Source organism: Harpia harpyja, chromosome 16 (assembly GCF_026419915.1).
Source record: "Harpia harpyja isolate bHarHar1 chromosome 16, bHarHar1 primary haplotype, whole genome shotgun sequence".
Classification (NCBI taxonomy): domain Eukaryota; kingdom Metazoa; phylum Chordata; class Aves; order Accipitriformes; family Accipitridae; genus Harpia; species Harpia harpyja.
Window position 1 is genome coordinate 30,456,878 of NC_068955.1, and position 25,938 is coordinate 30,482,815.

At 40.1% G+C, this 25,938-nt stretch overlaps 1 protein-coding gene and 1 long non-coding RNA gene across 4 annotated transcripts; both read left to right on the top strand.

The window, feature by feature from the left end:
- Nucleotides 1–5,793: 5,793 nt before the first annotated feature.
- FADD (Fas associated via death domain) lies at nt 5,794–9,808 on the top strand. Its single transcript, XM_052811386.1, has 2 exons — nt 5,794–6,325; nt 6,780–9,808. Exons 1-2 carry the CDS (start codon nt 6,025–6,027, stop codon nt 7,064–7,066), a joined length of 588 nt encoding a protein of 195 aa, XP_052667346.1. The 5' UTR covers nt 5,794–6,024; the 3' UTR covers nt 7,067–9,808.
- A 2,818-nt stretch (nt 9,809–12,626) lies between these two features.
- On the top strand, nt 12,627–25,806 carry LOC128152773 (uncharacterized). Of its 3 annotated transcripts, none has more exons than XR_008238757.1 (5): nt 12,627–12,791; nt 14,104–14,222; nt 20,306–20,400; nt 21,895–22,073; nt 24,159–25,806. It is a non-coding gene; the product is annotated as an uncharacterized LOC128152773 (long non-coding RNA). The 3 variants fall into 3 exon arrangements; XR_008238755.1 differs by lacking the exon at nt 12,627–12,791 and adding an exon at nt 16,342–16,488 and having other exon boundaries at nt 13,838–14,222; XR_008238756.1 differs by lacking the exon at nt 12,627–12,791 and having other exon boundaries at nt 13,838–14,222.
- The last annotated feature ends 132 nt before the right edge of the window (nt 25,807–25,938 follow it).

Here is a 25,938-nt window from a genome sequence, read left to right on the forward strand (position 1 = left end):
GTCGGAGCGAGTGTTGGACTCTCAAATGACTTAAGTTCAGTGGCTCTTCACCACCCTCAGGGAGATATTTCACCTTCAGACCCACACCGGTATCTTTGTGCGGCACTGCAGAAGACAGGTATGTGGACATGCCTCAGCATAAGTTAACCCGAGATTTGGCATCTCTGTATCATATTCTGCTGTAGGTTTATCTTCAGGAGGAAATTGCTCAGAATAGCTGCCTCACATGGCGGTTCTAAGGTAACCATCAGAGAGCAGACGCTTTCAGTGCTCTACAGGTCAGCTTAGTCTAGTTCCAGCAGAGACCAAATAGAATAGAAATAGAAAGGGCCCAAAAAGAGATCTAATGATAATTCACTGCTATTTGGGGAGTTTTTTTATTTCCTCCCTGGCTTATTTCACAATGACATTCCTGTGCAGACAACCCTCATTTTCTGTTTTCTCTGTTCGTCTGTTTTTCCAAGTGCAAAATTGATGTTGCAGAGCTTAAGTAATAAATACGGTTTAGAGGAATGAAATGTGCTGGTCTAATATATACACATAGCTTTATTGACATGTGAAATGTTTGTCTGAATTATTTCATACTTACATGGTATGATGAAAATTCACTACAAAAATAGGTAAAAGGCCAAGTCAGAGGTTTTTAGCGGGAGAAAATAAACAAAAGTCTATAATTTACCCTGCCCCTAAAGTTAAACTAACTTCTTCTGCCAACAATAACACAACAGAACTATATCAACAGAATTATATCAACACTTCTTCTGTTTCAATATTAAGTTCAAGCATCTGTTAACAACTTATTGCTTGTTGTTGTTGTTACTTGGCCAGATCTTTTATCTCTATACAACCTATTCATGCTGGAGTTCACTTTCTTTTCAATACTTATTTACTTTTCCCACACTCTGCTTCTAATTTTCTCTCTTTCAACCCACAATAATTTGACATTTCTTATAGGCCTTTTTGTCACAGACAGTTTTCTCCTAGGATCCTAAGTCTCTTCACAAATAGTTTCTTCACTAGAGCACTTCTTTCTATGCTAGATGTTATAGCAACAGAGAGGTAATATCTGACAAAAGAAACATGGACAGATCAATTCATTCAAAAAGAAAATGCAGAAACTGCCTTGCCTTTTCTCAAAATGTACATTGTAGGATTTTGCAAACAACAAATGAGAGGCATTGAATAAGTACATTAAGAAATTTTATGGAAATCAGTTTATTCACCGTGGGAGTAAAAAAGCAAGCAAGCAAGCATGCAAACAAAAAAACTGTTATTGCCCAATTCAGCTAGCAGGGAGGGGTTTGCATTTTTTTAATACTGCTCTTATCTTGAAGACAACAAAGAAAAACTGCGATGCTACTAATTCCCTTGAGAGAGAATGACACTTATAATAAAAGAAGTGTACAATTGACTGGACCTCAAAAGAGAAACAATTTCTCAGCACTGAGACAGGATTAAATATATTTAGTCTATGCCAAGAAGTTTGTCCAACCTGTGTCTCAGAACTGTCAGGGATGAGAATTTTAAATTCACCCTGGGTTATTTGCGATTGAATTCACTGATAAGTTACAAAAGTTATCAAAGCCGCTTCATTTAAAAACACTGTACCTCCTAAATACTCCGGTTTCTATGGACTCGGGCAACTAGAAACTGTATCCCATCATGTTTCTCATCACTCCGTCAAAAAAGCAAGAGTACCCCCCCCCCAGCTATGGGGCTTTTGAGAGCACCGTGCCTTCCACCTGCAGGGTGTGCATCAGCATATAAATTTCTCTTATCACAACGGAATGCTTTGAATTTTGATGCCACCTCCACTGTATGAATATTCCCCTTTTTCCTTCCCCTTGCTAAAAAAAGAAAAAAAATACCCCTTTGGCAATTCTACCTTCCCCTTGACAATCAGCGCAGCCAATTTAATAAGTACCATTAAGCAGCTTGTAAAGAAACAGCAGCAGACCAGCAAGCTCTCCTTGACTTGATTCCAGCTCCTGCCTCTGACGATACATATTGACTATCTCTTCATCCCACATATTATTTAAAGCAACTACACCATCAAGTCTGTCAAGATATAGTCCTGATCCATTGAGTCACATCTCTCTGCTCTGTAAAACCATGCAGGAAGTCCTACAGAAGCACATCTTTGCACCTTACAAACCCGGGAGCAGAGCTTTACCTCATGCAACAGGACTGACTAACAGCAGCAATTTAAGCTTTAAAACTTATCGAAGGTAAGCAAAGTATGTACAAGCAGTAGGTATGTAGCTCAGAACAAAAGCAAAGAAGAAAAATATACGTATTAACACCAGAAACTCTACCGGTGTAGAGTTTCTTTGAATATCTGCGTTACCATCTCTGATTTGAGCATGCCATGAACTGTGCTGGAGTAGCTATGTTGCAATCAGCATCTGAAATCACTAGATTGAAACTAGTACTAGTGTGTCAACAGCAGGCTGCAAGCACATCCCTTGTTAGAGAAAAGGGGCTGGCTGAAAAGAGGAGGCAAGCTATTAATATTTACAGAAAGCTATTTGTCATATCAAGAGTAAGTTGCTTGACAGTAATAGAGAAAACAGTCATCAAAGGTGGACTCAGCAACTCGTATACTTGTTAATGAGCGCTAATAGCAAATCAGATTACATCAGAGAGATTGCAGCGCCTGCAGAAACTGTCAGACATTTCCACAGCCCCATAGCAGATCAGAGTATGATGCTAGAGCAAAGAAGACGGGCCAGCCAGAAACATAGGTTGCCTTGGCTGGAAAACACAAAGCATCTTCCAAAGTTTCCAGGCAAACTCATCTCAGTCACCTGTGGTTCAGTACAGCCACATACATTTTACCAAAACGTTTACTGTTCAGGGCACGTGGATTAATATACCGCTTTTTAAAGCAGCTGTTTAATAAGTCATGAACCGTCTCAAGCAAACTTTCAGCCACCCCACGTTTATTCACGTAACGTGACGGCGCACAGGCCTCGCAAAAGGCAGCCACGGGCTTCGCCGTTTCGTGCCCACAGTCTCTAAATGGGTGTTTGTTGCCTGAATGTCCTGGTGAGCAACTCCTCACTGAAGGCCCGGCAGAAATGAACCGGTTTTTTCTCTTTGCCCTGCTCCTCCAGCGAAGACCATAAAGTCGAAATGCTCAGGTTGAAACACTCCCAGGCTTCGAGCTCCCTCTGCAGTATTTTGCAAGGAATCGTCTTGCCTCAAGAAACCTCTAAATTATTTGGTTAGGAACTGGATCATTCATAGCACTTAAATTTCTGAGAAACTTACCACTGAAATCTGAGCTAGTCTAATAAATCATTTCTATTAAGTTTTATTCTGATGTGGAGCGGTTATGATCTGTTGACCTTGGCAAATACTTTCTTTGCTAAAGTCCCATGAACTGCTTTCAAAGGAAATAACTGGAGGAAAGCAAGTTGCTTGGCTATTTTCATCTGTGAATGTGTCAAAGTAGAGTTAATAGGTCAGATTCAGACATAATAAAAGGGACTACTAAATCACTATGACAGGCATTAAGAGTGAGTTTAAAAGCATTTAAGCAATGATTTATATCTTAATTAAATGATTATTTGTATCTTTTAGTTCCATGTTTGTTACTAATTTAGACTCCCTTAGAATTACACTAACGTATGGCATCGCTTTCACGCCTCCTCGCACATCAGTGGTGAATCTGGCCGCTAAATTCCTATGAACCTATTAAAATCTCAGTTGCTGTTGCTTTCAATTGCATGTCAAGGGATAGAGAATAAAGGTATAAATTACACTGATTTAGACTTTCATCACGTAGCCCTGTCTCTGAATTCGGCCAGCTGCCATCACCAGGCACAAACTATGCATCATGTGATTTGGGTCCTCCTATTTTGTAGAGTTATCTTCCTTGGCAAAATTAAAATGAGATTTTATTTAACTGGATCTTATACTACTTGTAATGTTGCTAGGGCTTACATCTGCTTTCTAAATTAATCCACACACTGCAAATATATTTCTCCTTGGCATCACACTACCCTTTTTATTAATGTTCTTTCCTTCAGTTTAAAGTATGTTCAGGCCTGCAGAAAGAAAATACATCTCTCAACTCAGGCACAACTCATCCCAGCTCAAATTCTTAGTGCCAGTTCCTCTCGCTGTTTACTTTACCATGAGACCCTGCAACAGGTTCATTCCCTCCAATTTGCAGCATTTAGGGACTAAACAAAAATCTCTCTTTTAAACAGGTTTAATATTTTACCTGAGAGACTGGGAGTAATATGCACGTCAGCTACTTTTTAAGGTTGTCAGATTAGATGCCCCGACATCTTTCCTGGATGAGGAACATAAGGCGGGGGAGGGGAAAGGAGGCTGATGGAAGTCCCAAATTTATTGTGAATTTTGGGATTATCTGGTTAAAAATCAAAGAAAACATTGCTAATGCTGTAGCAAGGGAAATTATTGTGAGGGAATGCTTACCTGGAGGAGACGAGGCTGCCCAATGTTCATATAACGTGGGAGGATTATATGGGAAACACATCTTGTATTCACTATGAAATACGTATTTTCTTATATCGTTGTGCCCCCTGCTGTGGCTGCACAGATGGGTTTCATGCGTGTAGCCAGTTCCATGTATTAGTTTTCTTGATCATGTGTAAGCCTAGCTCTGCATAACAGACTGAAACAGGATGCTGAAAATCTAGAGGTTTTATCTAAGGAGGGCTTGTGCCTGTGGGAGCTTTAGAAATATTTTGGGAGTAGGAGTTGTTCCTCACGTTGGAATGTGAGACTGGAGAAGGAGATGCGGAAGATGATAACGCTTAAGTGCGTGTATCTATCTGAGACAGCAATCTTTTTATGACAAGGACCATAGGTCTATTTGTGTGTTGCAACAATAATAAATTAAAGGCTGTACTGGAAACAATTTAGTAATGGGGTAGCTTGGTGAATCAACATCCCAGTGTTCACAGAAGGAACAAGGAAATCTCTGAACTACCTACACGTGCTGTGGAGAAAAAACATTATGATTTTTCTGAACTTTGGGGACCTAGAAAACAATGGGACGAACTTGAACCTTCCCATTTAAGAGAAGTTCACAACCTTTCACCTTGTATAAAAATTGCCTTTAAAATACAGGGACTTAATACTTGCCCTATTTCTTCCCTTTTAAATGTCAGGAGTTATTTTATGTCACAATTAATCTTTGTGAAGAACAAAGCCCAGGCTGCAAGCTCTGTGTTTCCAGGAGAAGGCGGGGGGATCTCCGGGGGCAGCCGAGGCCATGCACAGAGGGCAGAGGCTGTTTTCCTGGGCAGCCGCCATGGAGGAACCCCTCGGCACTAGTGTTTCTTTGGGAGCAGGGCTCCGATGTGGCTTTCTTGCTCTTTGCCGAGCGAGTCCTTACGTCCTTGTATCTCTCCTTTTCCCCTTTCGCAAAAAAAAAAAACCAAAACAAAAAGTAACCCTTGTAGGTGCAGGTGCTCACAAGAAGTCCAATAATTCTGTATTAAACGGGGAACCTACAGCTCCCTCAACTTAGGGCTCGGCCAAGGCTGAGGTGCCGGGAGCCGGCCCTGCTCCTCCTGCACAGCCTTAGAGCGGCCGTGCCGAGCTCGGCTCCGACACACGTTTTCTACTCGGCATCACAAAACGAGCCCCTTCGCCTCGGAGGGCTTTTGAGCACTGCACGGTTCCCAGCACCAAGCTAACCGGCGGCGAGCGGAGAGACCGGCCGTGACAGAACTGCGCCGCCGCCATCTTATGGCGGGCGGGAACCTTGGCGCCGCTGCCGCCCTCGTCACGTGACTTCCGGGCAAGGCCGTGGCGGGCGGCGGGTAGGGGCCAGCGCTCCGCCATTGCGGCGGCGCCGGGGCCGGGCCGAGCCGGGTCAGGTCAGGTCTCCCCGCTCTTTCTGGCCTCCCGGGAAGCCGCTGTGTGAAAACAGGACCTCAGTCCGCCCCCGGAGGGTGGGGACGGGGCTCCGCCAGCCCTTTACGGCGCGGCTTGTGTCCCGCCCCGGGCCTGGTGGTGGTTGCGGTGTCAGGCCTGGGCACCATGGATCCGTTTTTTACTCTGCTGCACTCTTTCTCCTTGAGCTTGTCGGACAGTGAGCTTTCTTCCCTGAAGTTTCTCTGCCGGGGGAAAATTGGGAAAAGGAAGCTGGAGGCTGTCCGAAGCGGCAGCGAGCTCTTCACCATCCTTCTCGAGCAGCAGCTGATTACAAGCGACAAGGTAGCGTTTCTTGAAGCCTTGCTTAAGAGCATTAAAAGAGAAGATTTGGTCTCACAGCTAAAGCAGTTCGTAGAGGAAGGAGAAGTTAATGTTCCTGATGATGAACCAGATGTGCATGAAAAACGTAGGTGGATTATTTTTTTAATTCCTCCCCTCCCTCCCCAGCAAATCTGTACGCATCCTCTAGCTGTGGGTATGCTTAGAGCAAACACGGAGCACGGCTGCCCTCAGTTGCCTCCTGTAGCTGAGCCCGCTGCTAAGGGTGTTTCTGCTACTAACTGCTGCAGGGGACTGCGTTGTACCCTGGAAATGTACCGTGAGGCGGCTTATGCTGCAAAACAGCTTTCTGGGCTGGAAATTTTTTCCCTTTTTCTATTGAACGGTCGGTTGGAAATCGTGCTAGGTACTTGGGATTCCGAGTATATCCAGCAGCTTTTCAGAACGTGGTGTGACTTTCAGTATGCGCGATGCAGCGAGAGTGGTAGCATTTTGCTTAAAAAAGAAAAACCAACTTGTAAAAATTTTCTCCTATTTCTTAGTAAATCCATCACTAACTTGATACTTTTCTGCTATTTCAGGTCTTCAGAAGGCAGCTATTGAAGTCATATGTGAAAATGTCGGGAGAGACTGGAAAATGCTGGTGCGAAAACTTGGCCTTTCTGAAGCAAAAATGGACAGAATAGTGGCAGCCAATCCATTTAACTTGCGTGAACAGTTGTTTCAGTCACTTCGAGAGTGGCAGAAATGGAAGGGAAAAGATGCAAAGGTGACTGACTTAATAAAAGCTCTTCGGGACTGTAATATGAATTTGGTGGCAGACAGAGTTGAACAGAAGATCTTGCTACTGAACACTGGAACCAAGTGAAATCAATATAAAAACACTTTCATGTCCCACAGTTATGAATGAAAAAAGTAAAAGTGCCTTCTACTCTTCTGAACCAAGATCAATATCATTGGTTCTCTTACTTATTCTGCCATTAATTTATGTGCCTTAATAGGTTGATTTGTGGTCAGATGGAGATTAACATAAAACCAAATTCTTTTCAGGTAATGCTTTGTAGTTTGATGCTTCCTTTAAGAGATTTTAACTTTTAGAAGACCTAAACTCCATTTTGTAGAAATTCTCACGCTTTTGTTCTATCGCTCACCTGAAAACAAGATTTGCTCTACTGCAGGTACTTTTCAGATATCTTTTCTCTGGAAATATATCCGTGGGACACTTTGGAGGCAGCTGTAAAATTTCTGTAAAAAACTGTAAAAAAAATGGGGAGCTTAGATATTTTTTAGGTTTTTTTGTGGCCTAGTATAACTAGTGTGAAAGGAGTAGACTCCTTAGGTGTGTACTGGGTTTTCTTTTTGAGTAGCAGAAGATAATACCTTCCATAATTTGTTGAATACATTTGCTCTCCAAAAAGGGATACTAAGATGACTGTAACTCAGTCTGCAGTGCAAGACTGCAGTGCAAGAGGGCTCTTTACTATTGTGGTGGCTTTTTCTTGGCAGAAAATGTGCCTAGGTTGAAAATGAACTAGTTGAAATCAAATGTCTCTATCAAGTGCCTTCATCATCCTGAAGGAAGTGTTCTTCTGAAACTATCAAAGAAATTGTGTCTCACAGATGTTTACAGCAGCCTCTTTTTACTGCTGTGAATGTTTTAAGATTCTTTACTAGGAATCCTTTCATAACCTGCGTCACAGAGTCTGGTCATGTCTGCTGGAAGTTGCAGCTCACCTCATAAGTAAGCTGCAGTTATCTGTGTTCTTGGTAACAAAATTTTGTACTGTAACAAAACCCTTGAAAACAAATTGGTTTCTTTTGAGTGGAGAGGTGTGAAGGCCTACTAAGAGCAAATATATAGTATAGTCTTTTCTCTAGGGATATGCTGTGAAGATCAGCTGTCTTTCGCCACAGTTTGTTCTCTTCAGAGGTTGCTCCAGATCCAATACCTCTTCCAAGTCCTCTGCAATTTTTTAGTTCATTCCTGTTCCTTGACATTTTTTGAATGTGGTTGTAAGCAACTTGCAGAGGAAGGAGGGTTTATGAACGAGACCAGATTCAGCTTTCAGTTTTAATTTGGAACAGACTTCAAAAAATGGCCTTCACACCGAACCTAAGGCTGGAAAAATTGCACAAGCTTCAAGACATGCAGGGCTGTAGAGGCCTCTGGGGACTATCCCCTCTGCAAGGCGGGGAAAGTCCTCTGAAATCATTATTGCTTGAATGAGTAGGATTGATTGTTACTGCAAACATCCTTCTAACTACATAAATAGATACTTGAAGAGGCTTCTTTTTGTGTACCTGTGTGACTTTTAGCTCCTTTCAAGTTCTTTTACATGGTGCCATTACTGTGAAGGCCAGGTGTCAGCATATAATATACCACTACTCTGCATAAATGGTGTGACACTGATAATTTTCAAGTTTTTGTTGCAGTTGGTGCCTCTAGTTTAGATGATGACACTTGAATACTTGATTGTAGTTAATGGAAACTGCTGTAGTATGAACTTATCTTTTCATTAAGGTTTTTCCTTAATGATTCTTACAAGTATTTTTCTAATCATAGTATACTAAATGTCAGTGATAGTATCCAAGCAAAGGAGCAATGGGTAATGCAGAAGTTCCCACTTGTCTGCCTTTTGGGCAGGTACAGTTCTCAAAGTACTGGCTCCAATGCTTGTCAGTATTGATTGTCAGTTCCAGACTTCCAGTAGGAGATACAGCGCTGCACTTCAGCTAAATGACTAGCTCAAGTGTTTTGGAGGGTTTTGTTTAATAGATACAGTCTTTGTTCTACAGTACTTAAAGAAAACGATTGCTTCAGACTTTTTTCCATCGTGCCTCTAAGCAATCTTTGTGAGTAGAGTGGAGTAGAAGTCAAGTTAGCAAGATGAGTTATGTTTGTGGTGAAACAGCTCTGCAACAGTTCCAAGTTCAATCTGTCCAGTAACATGTTTTTCTTATTCACTTGTAATAAGTCTCCTGGTTCACAGAAGATAGATTTATCTGGAATATGAAAAGAAGTATACTGCCTACTGCATATAACCAGGATATTTTAAGAATCAGTAGGAATAACTTGTTAGTTGTAGCCAAGCGCTCATCAGCTACAAGAAGTATTCTGCCTCAGAAGATAAAAACCTCTTGTTTCTTTAAGGATTTGTACATGGTGGATGTTTTGCTGTGTATGAAAGCAATGACCTAGACTGCATCAATCTGTGCAGTACCTCAGGGCCAATTAAAAACTGTTTTTATTAGTGATTAAAAAGTTGATTATGTGAGAACAAAAGCAAATGGAACAAAATGGAGCAAAGGGAACAAAAACTTTTTATTGGGGGGAGGGGTAAGGGAAGAGGGTATGATTTGTAATGAACTGTGTTGTGATCCAGTTAGCAATGTTTTAATTTCAACACAAGTATTTTGGACTCAAAGTATTTTTATAACTTGAATTAAAGTTTTATATTGTATAATTTTGTGCACATTTCATTAAAAGAATACTTCCTTAAAAGAAATGGGACTGTTTTTTTATATTATGGGACTTCTGTCTATGATGAGATCTCAAATTGGGAGAAGATAAATGTTAAGGATGCTTTTAAAGCAAGCAGTGGTGCTAAGCAGGCGTTATGTTACTAATGTCCTTCTTGGAACATTACAAAAAAAAAAAAAAAAAAAAAGGCAAAAAGCTTTGTCATTGAATTTCTCAGAAGTGCTAAGAAGGCTATAGTTTTCCTAGCAGGAGTAGCATTTGAATGCTGTCACTCGGGGAAGTGTAAGAAAAAAAATTTCTCTGCCAGCCCTCAGGAGCCTAAAATTGAGTCGCAGTGCAGCACATGCATGGGAGAAAAGCCTTCTGTGAGTTAGTGCCTTCCAATTGTTTCCTCTGCTGTGGTAAGGACGTTGTATTCATTTTATAATTAATTAAAAACACAGCTTATAGTTTATTCTAAACCTGTCCAGGCTTTCAGAGGATGCGTTCAGAAGTTAAATTGATAGAGGTTTTGGTGTTCTGTGAAGTATATACTGGCACTGAAGTGTTAGCGCACACTTAAAAGCTTTGAATGCGTAAGACAAGCAACTTAATTACCCATTTTATCAAATTCTCTATGATACTCTGCAAGAGTATCTGCCTGTAAGGAATTACTAAAACCTTTTCCTTTTGGTCTCTTGAAAGTCTTGTTTTCTTACAGACTTGAGAAAACAACACATCAAAACGTTGAGAGTAAAAAGTGTCATCATAGGAGAATTTTCATTTTGGAGGATTATTTTTCCATGTCCCTTCACAGTCCCTTTCAGTACTTGCTTGCCATTTCCTATGATGTTTGAAGATAATAATTATATATTGCATATTAAGGTGTTTCTTTTTTAAATTGCATTATTTTCATTACTGAGTTAAAAGAAGTTTTCTAGACTTTTAATTAAAATCCTCTTACACAAATTGGTTGTCATGAATATTTCAAATGCAATGCTTTGTTTTCCTTTTTCTCCATTCCCCACACACAGGCAGCTGTATTTCCTCCAGCCTTTGTTTCAGTCCTAAAATAATTGGCTACTTTCTGAAATCTAATTGCTTCATTTAATTGTCTAACGTAAAAAGCTTAGTAACACATGCTGTATCTCAGAGTTCTCTCTGGCACTCAGCATGTTCTTAATTCAGGCTTTTTGGTTGAGTGTTTTTCAATTTAAATTTATCTCTAATCACTGTCTTTGTTTCTTTCACAATTACCAAAAGGTGGTTTGTGCTGTTCTTCTAGCTGCCTGCATGGATCACCTATGGACCTAAAATGTGCTCCAGCATGACAAATACTTTTCTAAGTTGTTTTCCCTCTTTGATTTATTACTTTTTTCTCTGCCAGTGTTTTTATTGCAAGGTTGCACTGGTAGAATTATAGAAACTAGTTCACTGTTTCAACCATATACCATAAAAATAGGAATTGTGGGGGTGAGAGGAGGGGTAGAGGAAGGAGTTTTGAGTAAAGGTTCAAGAACTTTTGAAGAATCTATCTTTGTAAAAATTTTCGTAGCTGAGGATTACTTAACATTAAGAGGGTGTGTTGCAATGTGTTCTGAGAATTGTAGGTTTAGAGACAAGGAAGCACAGCTTTACTCAGCTGCCAGGAAAGTGCAGATTGATGCAGGCTTCTGCGTGGGAATCTGCGTGGAATAAATTTACAGGCAGTCTTAATGATTAAATAGGCAGAAGTTTCATCCACAGAGCTATTTGTGCTACAGTTTCATTTTCGAGAGCATTACACATTAATTTCTTAAAACAGACATAATACAGGTTTGTTCTTGTAAAATTTTATGTAATATGTATTTCAATAATATATTAAGTTGTTAATACTAGTTGAGTTTAAATTCGGCAATTCCTATGATTTGATCAGTGTTGAAAGTTGAAAACTTTTTCGTCGTTTTCTAACTATGCCTTGTGTACAGTTCTTGTGTGGATGGTAACGTGGCTTTCCTTTCTTTCAGCTTGGTGTTTAGTTTGTCAAAGAAAAGGGTGATGCAGTGTTTCTGGCAGGACACAGTACTTAAGACAGTTTTTAGAGTAACCAGCAATTATAGTAAAGTTGAGGTTTTTGTATGTGTTCTCTAAGACTCTGAAGAGATTGGTATATAAAAAATAACATCTCTAAAAGAGGTTGTGAGGATTACATCTCCAGTACAATGTAGTAAGTACCTTTGCCAAGGAAAGCAGCTTAATGTCAACTTCATATGTCTAATGCTTCAAAAAGTTATCAAACTGGCATTTTTATTTACTTCATAGTGTTCAAGCCTTCAGACCAGGCTCTTGTGCTATGTGAAGTTACGCAGAGATAAAATTGGACCATTGTCATCAGAGATGCAAAAAACATCCAACTGGGACTTTCTGTGGTAGGCATTTTATTTACAGGTGAGCCTGGTTTTATAGAACTTTTACATAAAGCAATAATCTTGCAATTAAAAATGTTCACAATTTTTATAATGTCATTTTCTTTTCCACTTCCTAATTCCATTATTCCTATTGATCCCAGCAGAACTATTAACTTCAGAAAATAATTTGCAGAATTTAATAAGCGAGCACTTCTTATTGTGGTCTAACTTTTAGAAGGGTTTTAAGAGCTATTCTGCAAGCGTACACACTACCTGTGGCAAAGATTTGTCCAGAGGGATGTATGAAGACTGTGTTTCTGTACAAAAGTGATTTTTTTTGTATGCAAACCTGGTACCAGATTTTATATACAGTGAGCATATAAACCATTAGAAAGGTTTGGTATAAAAATTAACCTACAAAACTTTTCTTGTCATTAATATCTTGAGGTTTTGAGTATTTACAGGCTTTTCAGTTTAGAGTTCTACTCAAAATTAGCTCATCTTTTTCACATTCTTCTTCAGAATTTGCAATACTTTAAAAAAAATACTTTTTTTTTTTTAAGGAATAGGTTTCCACATCTGTTAAATAAAAAAGAACTAAATATCTGAACAATGGAGCTAAATGCTTATCTTTTTTTCCCCACCAGTGGTCTCCCTGCGAGGTGCTTCCTGTCGCTTCTAGGCATACTGCCAAATTTTGAAAAAAAGTTGCAGAGAAAATGGGAATTAAAATGGTGCAGCACCTGGTAGGTCTGGGCCCATGGTTTCTGGGATCCAAATTCTATATTTTTTTCTTGATGTTATGCTCGGTGTGAGCAGAATTTAGTCACAGCTTCCTGGCTGTGAAGCCCCTAATGTGGGAAACCCTGGATAGCCTGAATTAGCCCCAAAGCCATTATTCCCATGGCAACCGCCGTGCACGCAGTACATGGGGCATGTGGCTGCAGCACCCTAAGTTCTGGCTATCCCAGCCAGCTGAATAATGTTTGGAAGCTGTTACTAATTGTGAGATTTGCTGCAGTCTCCGGTCGGTGACCGTGTCAAAAATCCAAGCTCCGAGTGCAAGAATGTAAAATGAAATTTCTTGACTGAATTCTCTCCTTTCGGTTCCACTGCCCCGCTGGGACAGGGCGTGTGAGAGGGAGCGGGGCTAGACATTAAGAAATTTACTTTCAACATTTTTCTAACCACCAGTTTAGCACGTGGCGCTTCCATTTCTGTATCCAGCTTGAACGGTAAAATTCAAACTTGTGTGTCTAACTGCATGTTTGTGCATGAAGTAGCTAATATATATGCAGATGAATTAAAAATAATTAGAGCTAAAAACAACAAAGTGTACATTTCTAGCTAATGGCTACTTGCAGCTCTGTTATATACCACCTAAGTAAGTTATTCGCTATGGACCTGCTGGTATGATTTTCTGTAAAACGTATCCTATTTTTTTACAAAAAAATAGCACTTTGACGCTAAAGAATGTCATGTCTCTATACAGTATATGGGATTCTTTAAATTGAAATGTCAAATTCCACAACTGGCCTGTGAATTTTAAGGGATATTAAATGTTACGGTATACCTTAGATGACTGTATTTATAAGGCCCTTCACTCCATGCAGTATTTTTTTCCTTTCATTTCCTGGAACTTCATAGTCACCAGCACTCCAGCCCTGACTCACTTCGAACCTTTATTCATGTGACCGAATGAGACCAGATGAGTGAATAAGAATTTAAACCCCTTAGTTTCATGTTAGACAAACATAATAAAACAGTAATATGACTAAGTACCTTAATGTGAGCAAGAAGCACCCACAAACCATGGACTTGGATTGTAAGAGTAATTCTGTGGATGGGATCCTCATTTTCCACCCTGCATTCAGTACACAAATAAAACGCTGGGGAAGGAAGGGGTCCAAGCCACTTCGGTGCTTAGCCAAGATCCCAAACCGTCCTTGAGCTCCTCGGCATACGTAGCTGATGCTTGTTTTCCCTACAGCCTCTGGGGGTAACTAAAAGCAGCGGGAGCATGGCATAGGATACTCTGATCGTGATTCTTCTCCCGAGGAATATCTCCTCCTTTCTCCTCATTTTGCTTAAAGTGGGAATGGACACGGGAATCCTCATCAGAGTGAGAAATCCTCAGCCCTCGAAATTCCTGATTCTCCTGTAATCATTTCCACTGGGTAAGTTACTGAGTAGTGTGAAAGGGCCAGATCATTTTGCAGCTTAAAAGCCAAAGACAGATTTTACCTGTCTTTATGAATTAAGGTTTGCAGAAGTGTCTGGACCAACAGTCTTGAAGTAGATATCACAAAAACAGCTGGAGTACTTAACCAATTTTAATATCAATCAACACCTCTGAAAATCCTGAGTTTGCCTTAGCACATAATGTAACGCCATTGTTTGTGCATTTCCTAGGTTAGTATTCTTACTGTAGAGTACTATTATTAGGGATACTTGCATTTAGGTTGAATGGAATTTTTTTAAGGGTGACTGGTTTAATAACTGGTGATTTAAATAGGGTTGTGTCATGTCTTCTGCCGGAGGAGGTCTCACCAGCCAAGTCTGATGTCTGTTGCTCAGGTCTGAATTGTGAGGAGCTCAATTTCCTTTGCGAGGTCTCAGAAGCTTCCACAGGCTAATTCAGAGGAACTAGAGAAAGAATTATAGAGAAATTAGATCACAGTTTCTTTTATTTAAACGGTACCTGAAGTGCCCCATAGGCTTGTCCCATTTTCTCTTTTAAAAGGTGACTTTCATCCCTTATCTCCCTCCTGCAAGATCATCCCTCCGCACATCATTAAATGTTGAATAATTATAACACACAAGCCTGAGGGAGGACAAACACTGGTTTTCTTGGTGGCTTGAAGAGGACTTTGACATTGCTTGAATCATCCCTAGTTATTCAGACAGCCTGTTCCGGTGTTTTTTAATGTATTCAAATAGGATACGATAATCTCAGCGAGGGAAAAACGGGCATGGATGGAACTGCCACGGTACCTGTAAGCAGGTCAGGGAATATCCTGTTTTTGAAACGTTATCATGTCAAATGTTACAGCAGCAGCTTCCTGTTTTTTCCATGCAGAGAGAAGTAGTGGGGAGCTGCTGGCTGAAGAACGCTGCCAGCTTCTTTCGGTCACGTCTTTTGGTACTACAAAGGTGGCATTATTAAAGGCAGACAAAAAAGCCTCTAATCATGCAACCAAACTGAGCCCTAGGAGCTGAAAAACCCTTCCTTTGTACACTCATGAGCCTTGCTAAGAACTAACTGGTGTCTCTATATGCAGGCTTTTCTGCAGCATTTTGGCTGCAAACTGAGACAGATAAGAGATGCTATCTTTAGGAGCACTTAAAATTGGGAGTCAAGAACCTTCCCCATTGCAACTACTGGACATCCTGACCTTTCTGCAGAATGTATGATAAAACTACCCAATCCTGCAAATGGGTTTGGTTCCTAAAACTTAAAATTCTCACTGTAGATTTTGGCTAGCATAAAATCTGATGATTCTGTTTACGGCAAAAATCTGGTACTGCAGAACTTATTTTCGTTGTATCACACTGAATATTCCCCTTATTAGCTGAATATCCATGGACACGTAGCAGGTAAATGCTGAATACTCATGCAAGGGACATTACTGTTTGTACACAGCTTAAAGCTGTATTGGAATCAAACTCCTGCCGTGTTATTTTGGTGAAAGGAAACTGTACAGTTTATTATGGGAGACAGAGAAAGCGTTGGTCATGAAAATGACGTGCCTCCCAAGTCCTGATACACTTGTGTATGTGTATATACACATACCTGTCTCTATGTGTGTGTATATAGCGTGTGTATAGATATGCATACGTACGCACACCCTTAAGTAACTTTATTTGATTTAATCTGGAATACAAGACTTCCCTGACAGGGCTACTTCTTAGTACTGCTTCTCAAACTTATGTCTACCACTTATAAGCTGTATACTATTTCTGTAAAGAAATATATCCCTATGACAATCTCCAGGAGCAGCCCTAGTTTTGCTAGAAACAACTGTGTTGTATTTCTGGGCCAACACTAAATATTAAGTACAAATTCAGGGCCAGCTGCTGCATCTTCAAGACGCAGAGCAGAAGTGATTTTAAGCCATTACTTTAATCTCGCAGCTTTAAATGCAAGAGTTGGCTTAATTCCTATTACACGTTAGAGCAGCCATTGGTTACTATAATTTTCAGTATTTTCCTTCAGTCTAATATTTTGGTCAATACAAAATCTGTGATGCTGACATTAACCCTCTGTTCTCTTCCCTGTTAATTCTGCTCTTGCAGGCAGCAGCTCTAGACACCAAATAAATGATTTAACAATCACGGTGTGGTTTAGAAACGATATACCTGACCAAAGTGAATGGAAGGATCCTTCCTTCTTGTTCTGCATGCACTTTCATGGTGCCCCTAAATGATTACGGCAGAAGATAGGTGAGTCACTGCCATTTCAGTCTTTGGCTTCACAAGTTAAAAGTACAAAGAACAAGTTAGTGCCAAGTTCCTCGATGGCTTTTGTGGCAAGGGCAACAGTTCACTAGACCAAAACCGCCAAATTAATCTCACCTTGGCTAGACTTAATATTTCACATTCACGTATGAAGAAACGTTAATGATTCCTGGAAGTTTTAGGCATCATTATTTAAAATTGTGTAAGGGACAAAGGGAAGTTTATTTGGATTTGTGAGAGGATCTGACCTGCATTTGGAGTACTGACTGATTGATTGTACGTAACACAAAAGGAAAAAGTGACCAATATTCCTCTAGCTCTTTGCGCAAAAGCTTAAGCGTATTGTGGCAGCTTAACTTACAGGCCTAAGCTAGAACGTGTTCATGAGTCAATATTTATGTTGACTCTTCTAAATGTGAATTACAATGCAAACAGATGGTATGGTCAAAGGGTCTTTAATATGAACTGTGTTCAGAAGAACAAGGAATTTAGCTTTGAAATAAATAATTTGCCCTGCTTATTATGGCACAGATGAACAATGTCAGGTCTGCTGTTTTTTCTATTATGAGTTTTTCCCCTTTATATCTTACACGTGGCTTTCAACCATTTCCTAAATGTTTTTTTGTTATTCTCACTTCGTTTAAGGATTAACTTAAGACAACGACAAGGCTTTTTCAGCTTTTGTCCACCTTCCTAGAAATAATGATTTCTTAACCAAGAGCAGGGAGAGGACTACCTTTCATACCTTTTTGTCTTGTTTTTTTCTCTTGCAAGCTACATGCCATGTAATCTTACTTTCAGCAGCTAGATTGTAAATGGCTTTTTGTTTAATAACTGCCAGCATTAATTAATTGTAATTTGACAAAAGCTGTGTAAATACCTCCATACAAAGGAACAAGGCATTCAGGCAAACAGAAAAAGGCAAAAAGAAAACTCGAGTGACTAAGAGTATTATCTGGCACAACACAGGGACAAATCTTTTGTTGGTAGCTAAGATGAGTCAAAAGACTACATGCGAAGACCTTAATGGCAGCTGAGGACACGCTGGATCAAACCTCAGGTGGATATAAAGACACTCCTGTGAGATGCTTGTACTCAGAGGAGTGACCCACAGGGATCGGTCAAGAAGCACAACCTTATATATATATATATTTATATACACAACAATATAAAGTCTGACTCCAGTCAGAGCAAGCAATATGAACTGTGGTGCTTGTGCTCATAAATGTCCATATGAGAGGCTGCGTGGCGGGAGAGCATTTTCACTGTTATCCCCGCTATCGCCGTTGCCGTCTCTGCAGGATGCCACTTGGCCATGAGTTTCTGTACACGCCGCTGTAGCGTGGGTACCGCTGTACGCACAAAGCCAAGCCTCAGCTGGGACTTGGCACTTGTGCCTTTTGGACAGACAGAAAGCCATGTTATACCAATATCAAACAGGAGGTTAATATAATTAATTACAGCTTCAGTTTCCAATGTACGTACTGCTCAGTAGTAACTATCTGAAGCTGCATATGTCTCGCTCTGTTCCTAACAACAGGTATTTGTTTTCTGGAAGGTGATGCAGAAATTGGCCGCTTCAGTTTGTATGATTGAAAAATTGCTATCGAAGTCAGGAGAATTAGGTATTCTCTCTGGAAGACATAAGTATTGTACATGGCGACTAATAACGTTGATGGAGGAGATTTTACTGAAGTACACTGCCTTTATAGTTGAGAGGAGAATTACTGGTACTTAGACTCTCTGACTATGCGTACTGATTGCACTGGATCCCCTAAACTTCTAATTCCAAGGGCTGCAGAAGACAGTCCTCAGTTTTTAAATCTTGCTCCCCGACTGTAACTTTTCCAGAGGAGATTCCTGTGTAGGGGGAAGGTAAATTTGGCCAGGCTAGTAACAGACACGCTGCCGATGGCAAGCCAAGAAGGGATGCAAGGTCTTGTTGTGGTTTTTTTCATTGTTAAAAAAGATGCTTCGACAAGGACTTAGGCAACCTTAACACATACATCTCTACGCCAGGATATCTTAGCAGTACTGAAGCTGTAATTTCAGACAGGAACCTTGAAACTGCCTTTCTTTAAGGGAAATGTGAATCCAGCAGTAGGGATAACCTGTGCAAAGAGGGAGGTGGTGCAGTAAATAATAACTGCTCCTGTTATTATTTACATTACATTGGGGAGGATGCTGCTGGCATCCTGCCTCCTCCATGAGGCACTGCGGGTTCTCCTCCCCGCTGCACGTCTCGCCCAGGTTGTGTGCTGCACGCTCTGGGTTTATGGATTTGCACGAATTTTGCTCAAAGTCATGGCATTTCTTCAAAAGCTAAGGATGAGACCCCTTGCAGCTCTCTAGGCTTATATGTTGACAGGCGTGCACTACCTTTCATGTGTTGGTTAGTTAAACATCGGAGTAGTGTACACTTTATGGTGCAGGTATACTGCTGAAGGGTAAGGACAGACCAATGCAGAAGCACGCAGGGAAGGAATTTACTTAAAAAGACACTATGATAATTTTGCGAAAGAGGAGAAGTACCACTTACTCTATTTCCATTATTTTTCTTAATATTTGTTTCAAGTTGACTTGAGCACTGTTCCCAAAGGTCTTGGTTTTTTCCTCTGGCAGAAGTAGAGCTGCTTTTTCTAAAGTATTGTCTGTTTTCCCTGAAGGTTCTCTTCTGACTCTGATTGCTTTTAAATGTCACTCTGCTGCTTAAGGCTACTAGGAGGTGGTCTGAGCTGAATGTTTACTATTATATGGCTTATACCTATACTTATTTTCCATGTCAGATCCTGACCTAGTAACCTTCTTCTCAAAATGCCGAAGGTGAAATTAAGTTTTCAATGACTTGGTTGCCTAGGCAGAATCACTATTAATCAGAACAGGAAAATAATATTGGGAAATGAACATTCTTTGATAGCAGTTTAATACATCATATATTTTGGCAGACAATTTCATCTGAGCCTTAGGATCACCTTGAAACTGGGGATGTTTTTTGGCAAAACACATTGCTGTCATTGCAATTTTCCATAGTTTTTAGAATTTTTATCTGTTGCAGTTTTTGTTATGACTTCGTTTTGAGGCCGTGTTGGTTTTTAGTCGCCATCTCAGCCAATTCATTTTAGCAAATGAATATTTTTAGTAAATACTGTGAAGACAGTGGGGAGTTCTAAAATAGTGAAAATAAACATTTAACTCGTGTACCTAAACTAGTGATTCACTGAAAGCGTTATTTACATTTTCATTTGCCTATAAGCTGATGCTGGTTGCACAGAAAAATTGTTTTGCCTTGTTTACACACATACGATTTGGGACTAATACCTTACATTATTATCTTCACATAAACAGGTTTAATAGTTCAGCATGCTTCTGAATAATGAAGATAGTGATTGCTGCATACAATTTCATGCAGGCAGTGTGCATGTAATGAAAGGTATGTTATCACTTGAAATCTAGTCAGTTAAGGATTAAAAATAGGCTTAAGTGCTATTTGAGATCTCTTTATTTTTTAAATGCTTTTATCTACTTTACTACAGCATGAAGGACTAATAATAGAGGATCCTGAGTACATAGAAATCGTGGTCCACTTTGCTTAGTGCCTACTCCAAAGCCACTTGAAACAGTAGGAGCCTTTTCATAGCAAAGTAAAAAAAAAAATATTTTTTTCCTTCAAACTCTGATTTACAGGAACAGAAGTGTTACTTCACATGCAAATCCTTTTTGCTCTAGTCAGACTATTTGTAAAGCTCATTGCATATATTATTAAAATAATACAATCTTTTAATTTTTTTTTTTCCCTTAACAGGTCTCAAAACATTCTAAAAGCTGAAGCCTCAATTTTGAAATGATCCACATAGAAACCAACTCCCGTTCTCTCTTGGGTTCTTGTGAAGTAAACAGGTGAAAGGCTCAGTGTCTTTAGACCTCACTCTGGCATCACTGCATGCGTATACAAGGTGGTTTGGAATAAAAACGTAATTCTTTTTTCCTGGTAATTGACTTTTTACATATCCTGAGAGATTGCCATGGCTCTGAAGTTCTAGGCTCCAGTCTTGCAAATGCAGTAATTTAATTCCAGACCAGTTAAAATTAGCAAGACAGACAAAGCCTGGGCTGCTAAATCCAAAGCAATGAAGCTGATAACAGCGCTGCTTATTTCTATGGACATTCACATTCTTTTTACTTGCTTTCCTACAAACAAGCTGTACTGTTTCTCGCACGTATCCAGCATCCCAGCCCAGGTTCATCTCACGCTGGTTTAGACATCTAACTGCGGCTCCCACGGCCGGAGTCCGGCTGCCCTAGGCTCCCTCTGTAGTCAATGAGAAGAGACAAGCATCTTGAGCAGGTGATTCATGGACCACACCAAAGATCTGAATCACTCCCATGGAGTGGCTCTCTTGCTCCACTGATTACAGAGGCAACTGAGGGTAAATGGGTTCATGATGTAGGTGGTCAGCCAGGTGGAATGTATCCAAACCTGTTCTAGTTAGTCAGGAGCTGCATTATCACAGCTGGCTCCGAATTCTTGACTCCAGACAGCTGCTTCTTCCAATATTATTCACAACTATGTCACACAAATCTGGCCTTTCCTAAAAGTATTCCTTTTTTAAAAAATGCGTAGCTAAATAATGTGGAACCCTATTGCCCTGAACTTACAACTGAATGCTCTTTTAGGTAGATATCTTTCATTATAGTTCCAAAAAAACTATTTGAAGATGTGCTGAAATCAGTACATTCACTTAGTGTAGACGACTTTTGCATTAGGTATTAGGGGTATATTTCACTCCAGATTGAAATAAATGATATCTCGCTTTAGAAATGCTTTCTAGCTCAAGGGGATTTCTGCCACTGTAAATCCATACAAAAAAGACAACAGCTGCAATAATTCTGAACTGCAAATTGCACAACTGAAGCTGAAACTAAGCTGAAAACCTTTTCGAGTTCAGTGGGTTTTTACTTGAGTGAGCATATGTGTTTTTGGTTGCAGGAATAGCAGCTAAATTTAGAAAATATTTATGGTCTTGACGTAGGTATGATTCCCATTAAAATAAATCGTGTGAGTTCATCTGGTCTCTTAAGAGTTTTCTGCATGTCTCCAGTTTCTTGTGTGTTTTGTGGAGACTTATCTTCCTATCAGATGCAGTAAGTCCAACTCAAAACCCTCTGAAATTTTAAAGCAGCCAATTCTGATTTGATTTACGCCTGCCTAAATCTGACAGATCCATGTAGACCCACATTATATAAAAAAAATGTTGGTGTAAAGAAGAACCGTGTCAAGGCATGGTTTCTAGAAGTCATGGCTTCTGTTGCCAAAGGGCTGACACATTTACTAGTGCACTTATCTTTATACATGGGCATAACCATTAATTACCTCCATCCTCTTCTCTATAGGCCACCTTCCAGCCTCTTCCCCTCTCATGCCTTCTCCCTCAGGCAAAGCGTCTCTTCTGTCTAGCAACCTCTGGAGACATTTGTTACGGTAACAGAATAGTCCAGGTCACGTCTATCTACTGACAAAAGAATAATCAGCGCTGTTGGCAAAAGTCCCGTTCTTCCATCTATTCATTTTGGTATGAAATGCCTGAAATATGTTCAAAATGCATTTTGCTGATAAGTCATTAAGTCATCTATAAAGGACAAGGAGTAAATAAGGTACCGTCGGCTCGACTGAGACGGAAAAAAAAATGCGTAGGCGATCTTGGACTATTTTCAGCAGAGGTTTTGTGCTAGCGTAGGGTGGCTTTGAGGCTCACAAAGGAAATTTCAGTACAAATGAACCATAAAGCACTCTGTGGGCAGAGACGGCAGCGGATGCAACCCCGCACTGCTGTGAAGCGAACGGAGGAGAGCTTTGCTCCTTCACCTTCTGGTGAGCAGCTCTTCCTTGCCGCGAGCGGGTGGCAGCAGGTGTTTGTCCTCAGAACCGCGCTGCCGGCGTAGCCGGACCCCGACACCTCGCCGTGCAAAACTCACTGGCAGGAAGAGGTTGCTGTTTTGCTGACCTTGGATAAACATTAGGATCTAATTTATCATGTGGCAGGAAAGGAAAGCTTTATTTTTTTTTTTTTTCCCCTCCTCCCTGTTTTTAACAGCTTTTGTTTGAATTTCATCATGTTTTTTTGAGGTGCAAAGCGTGGAGAGATATTTAACCTGGGTCTCTGAACTGATTACTTTGCTGTCAGCTGATGTAGAGTATGGCTCTTTCTGGACATGTCTACAAGTGTTATGTGTCACTAAATGACATGGACAGGGAGACAGACCTCTTGCTGAACTTACAAAAGAGACATCATACGCATTTAGTTAAAAAGATCTGAGCTGCTAGTGCTCTTCATGTCATAGGTATATCTTGGGTTACATCCCCAGGAGGAAGAAAAAAGGAAACTGTTTTCCTTGTACTACAAAGTAAATAGGAATGCTGAGAAATATTTGGTATTTGGGTATTTGCAGAACCTGGGAGTTCTCCTGACTTTATTTCATGCGTATTATGTGCAACACAGAGCCTTATGCAAAGATCTGATTATTCAGTTGTGTTTGTGGCATTTGAAGCCCTGACCCTACGTGGATCTGCTCTGGGCTATGGTGAACTGCGCGTGGGGAGAGCAATATAGCTTCAAAATCAGGCCTTTTAGATATTTTTGAGGTGCCTCAGAAATTCTGCTGTATCCACGGTCTGGGCTTTGAGTGTAGCATTGACAAAGTGAGGTGCCTAATGAAGGGATTTGCAGTATGTCACATGGGAGGCATATTCCTTAAATAGGATATTCTGGATTCGAGTTCCCTCCTGGGCTAAGCTGTCCTTTTGGGCATGAATAAATACCTAGCTCTTTATACATGAGGAGACGGTGCCTCCCTTTTATATAGCAGACATTTATATGCCATGGGAACTCTGTTCCCACCTGAGGCTGAAACCCGTTTCTGAAGAAAGTGGCCTAACCACTGACATTTCCATCTCTCCTCTGAAACTTGCGTAGAGATACGTGATTTGAAGGTGACAAAGATAAAGGTGACAACTCCTTAAGGCTGAGGAGGGTCTACAGCTAAAACCTCCTGCCTCTTAGATGGGAAGTCCAACCACACATGTGAGGAGCTGAGAAAGCTGAATGCGAGAGTATCTGTGCCTTGTTAACAAACTGGTTGAAGTGAAGATTAATATATTGAGTTAATTCATATTTATTCTCCATTTCAGAATTGTGTGGTAGGTTCTTTGCTTTCATAATGAAGCGTGATTATAGTTGGTACGACTGTTTATTTTTGGTTTTAACCATTTAAGGACAAAACAAAACTTAGTTTCAAAAGAAAAACCAACCACATTCCAAGTTATCCTCAACTGAGAGAAAATGTGATGACATCTTTTAGGATCTAGGTGAATACCGAGGTTCAGTTATTAATTTATTCTATATGACCTGGCTCTGAGATCAGTTAATCTGACTGGATGTACTGCAGTGTCCAATTTGATTATCAACTCTGTGCCTGTTATGGTGTTTAACCTTTTGCCTTTACATTCACAAAGTCTCCATTTGACTCATACGATAAATGCAAATCAAATCAGGCCAGATTCTTTCTACTAACATTATTAGTTTTCATTTTTTATGTGCGATGAGTTGAAGTGAAATTGTGTTTGTTCGTGCAGCCGTAAATTCCACTTTATTTTTCAGCCCTCTTTAGATTTTGCTTGAACTCGTTATTGTGAAGATGCTGCCTTGACAGCTCCTTAGACTGAAGTCCTCTTCATCCACAGAAGTGGTACAGCAAAAGTAATCAAGATGAAAGGTGAGGATTTTGCCTTTCCTAGCATGCACTGTCCACCTGGATTCTGACCTGGAAGGACTTCCGTGACTTGCAACATTGGTTAGGCAGAGCCAGGTCAAAGAGTTTCAGCACATTTGAACTCTGACTCCCAAAGGATGAGGACAAAATAACGAGCACTGTCCTATCAGTAAAGGTATCTCGTGACTCCGTCACTCTCACCACCACAGCTGACGCACCTGAGAAATATATTCGCAGGGAACAAAAATTCAGACCTCAGCTTAGGACGGGGCAAGGGACAACCTGTAAGGTCTGCAGTGAAGAGTTAGCTCTCGGCAGTGACCCTGCCACAGGGAAAACCTCAGCACTGGGAACCAATTGCCTGCGCTGGCTCTCATATTCAGATCTCTGTCGCTATGCTGGAACTGGTCATTGCTTGTCAATTAATGGCAACAAGGTAATTCTCTTAAATTCTTGAAAATACTTTGAAACGTGCAGTTTTTGTAATTTTTCAGTTTCTTTTCCAAAAGTAGTTAAGGTCCCAATCCTACAAATTGTTCTCTTCTGAATAAAACTCTGAATTTTTCTGAAACCATTGAAGCATCTGCAGTGTGGAAAATTTGGCTGGGATGAAATTCCATGCTCTTTTTTGTCAGTGGAAAAGTTTTGCTTTTCTGGTAATAAAGAAGCCTGAGAAATACCTGATTGTAATCAGTTGATGGTAGCTTATTTTAGCATACTTTAATTGTTATGCCTGCACATTTTGTTTAAAATTTCAGCATGCAATAGTTCAGGCACAATAGTTCAGCTGCAGGTCTCCATTTGGAGAATGATAGAAAAATCAGCATTTCTTCATATACTTTTACCAGTTTGTCTGTAAAATATGTTTTTCCTCCTCTCAGAATTAACATGTAATACTCTTCTTTGCTTCAAAAATATTTTTTGTGCAAGTGTAAGCATGAAATCTAGAAACTCTATAAACTGGACCTAGAGCAGATCGGTGGATGTAATGTCCGAAATGGCTGTTCTGCCACTACAGGTGAAAGACTATTTTGCCTGCAGGGCATTATTTGAAGAGCTGGTGCCTAGACTGTTATTCATAAATGAGTTCACAATGAAATCAGTAATTTTCAATATTGAGGGCTTTCTGCTAAAAATTAAGCAGGCTGTCACTTTGATATTAGACTTGCAGTATAAGCGACAACAAAATGAAGATAGCAGGGGAAAAAAACATTAATCTTCCAAAAAGTTACTATCTCTTTTTTTTTTTTTTAATAATAAGCAAGAGGAATTTCTTTGGTTTTTTAAAATGCTTCTCAGTTTTTAAAGTCTCACTTTGCTAGACCGGTATCAGTTTGACTTATTTCTATTTTTATATTACCCTCCTGAATATTGCATTATAGAGGAAGGAACAAATTATCTGAAATGCTAGTCTGAGAGGTAAGGAAATACTATCTCTCCTCTTCTGCCAATACGTTTTCATTCTATGCATTTGTGACCATGCTTCGAAAACTGGGTTTTTCACTTGCATATGAAGAGCTTAAGTATTTTTACTAGGGGTTTGCTTAACTGTTCAACAAGCGGGTCGAGCTGGCAGAGTATTTTTGTTTTCTTTAAAGAATCAGACAAAATCAGCACCTGTGGTGTATAAGGAATACAGTCGCTGATGAATTGCACGGGAGTTACAGG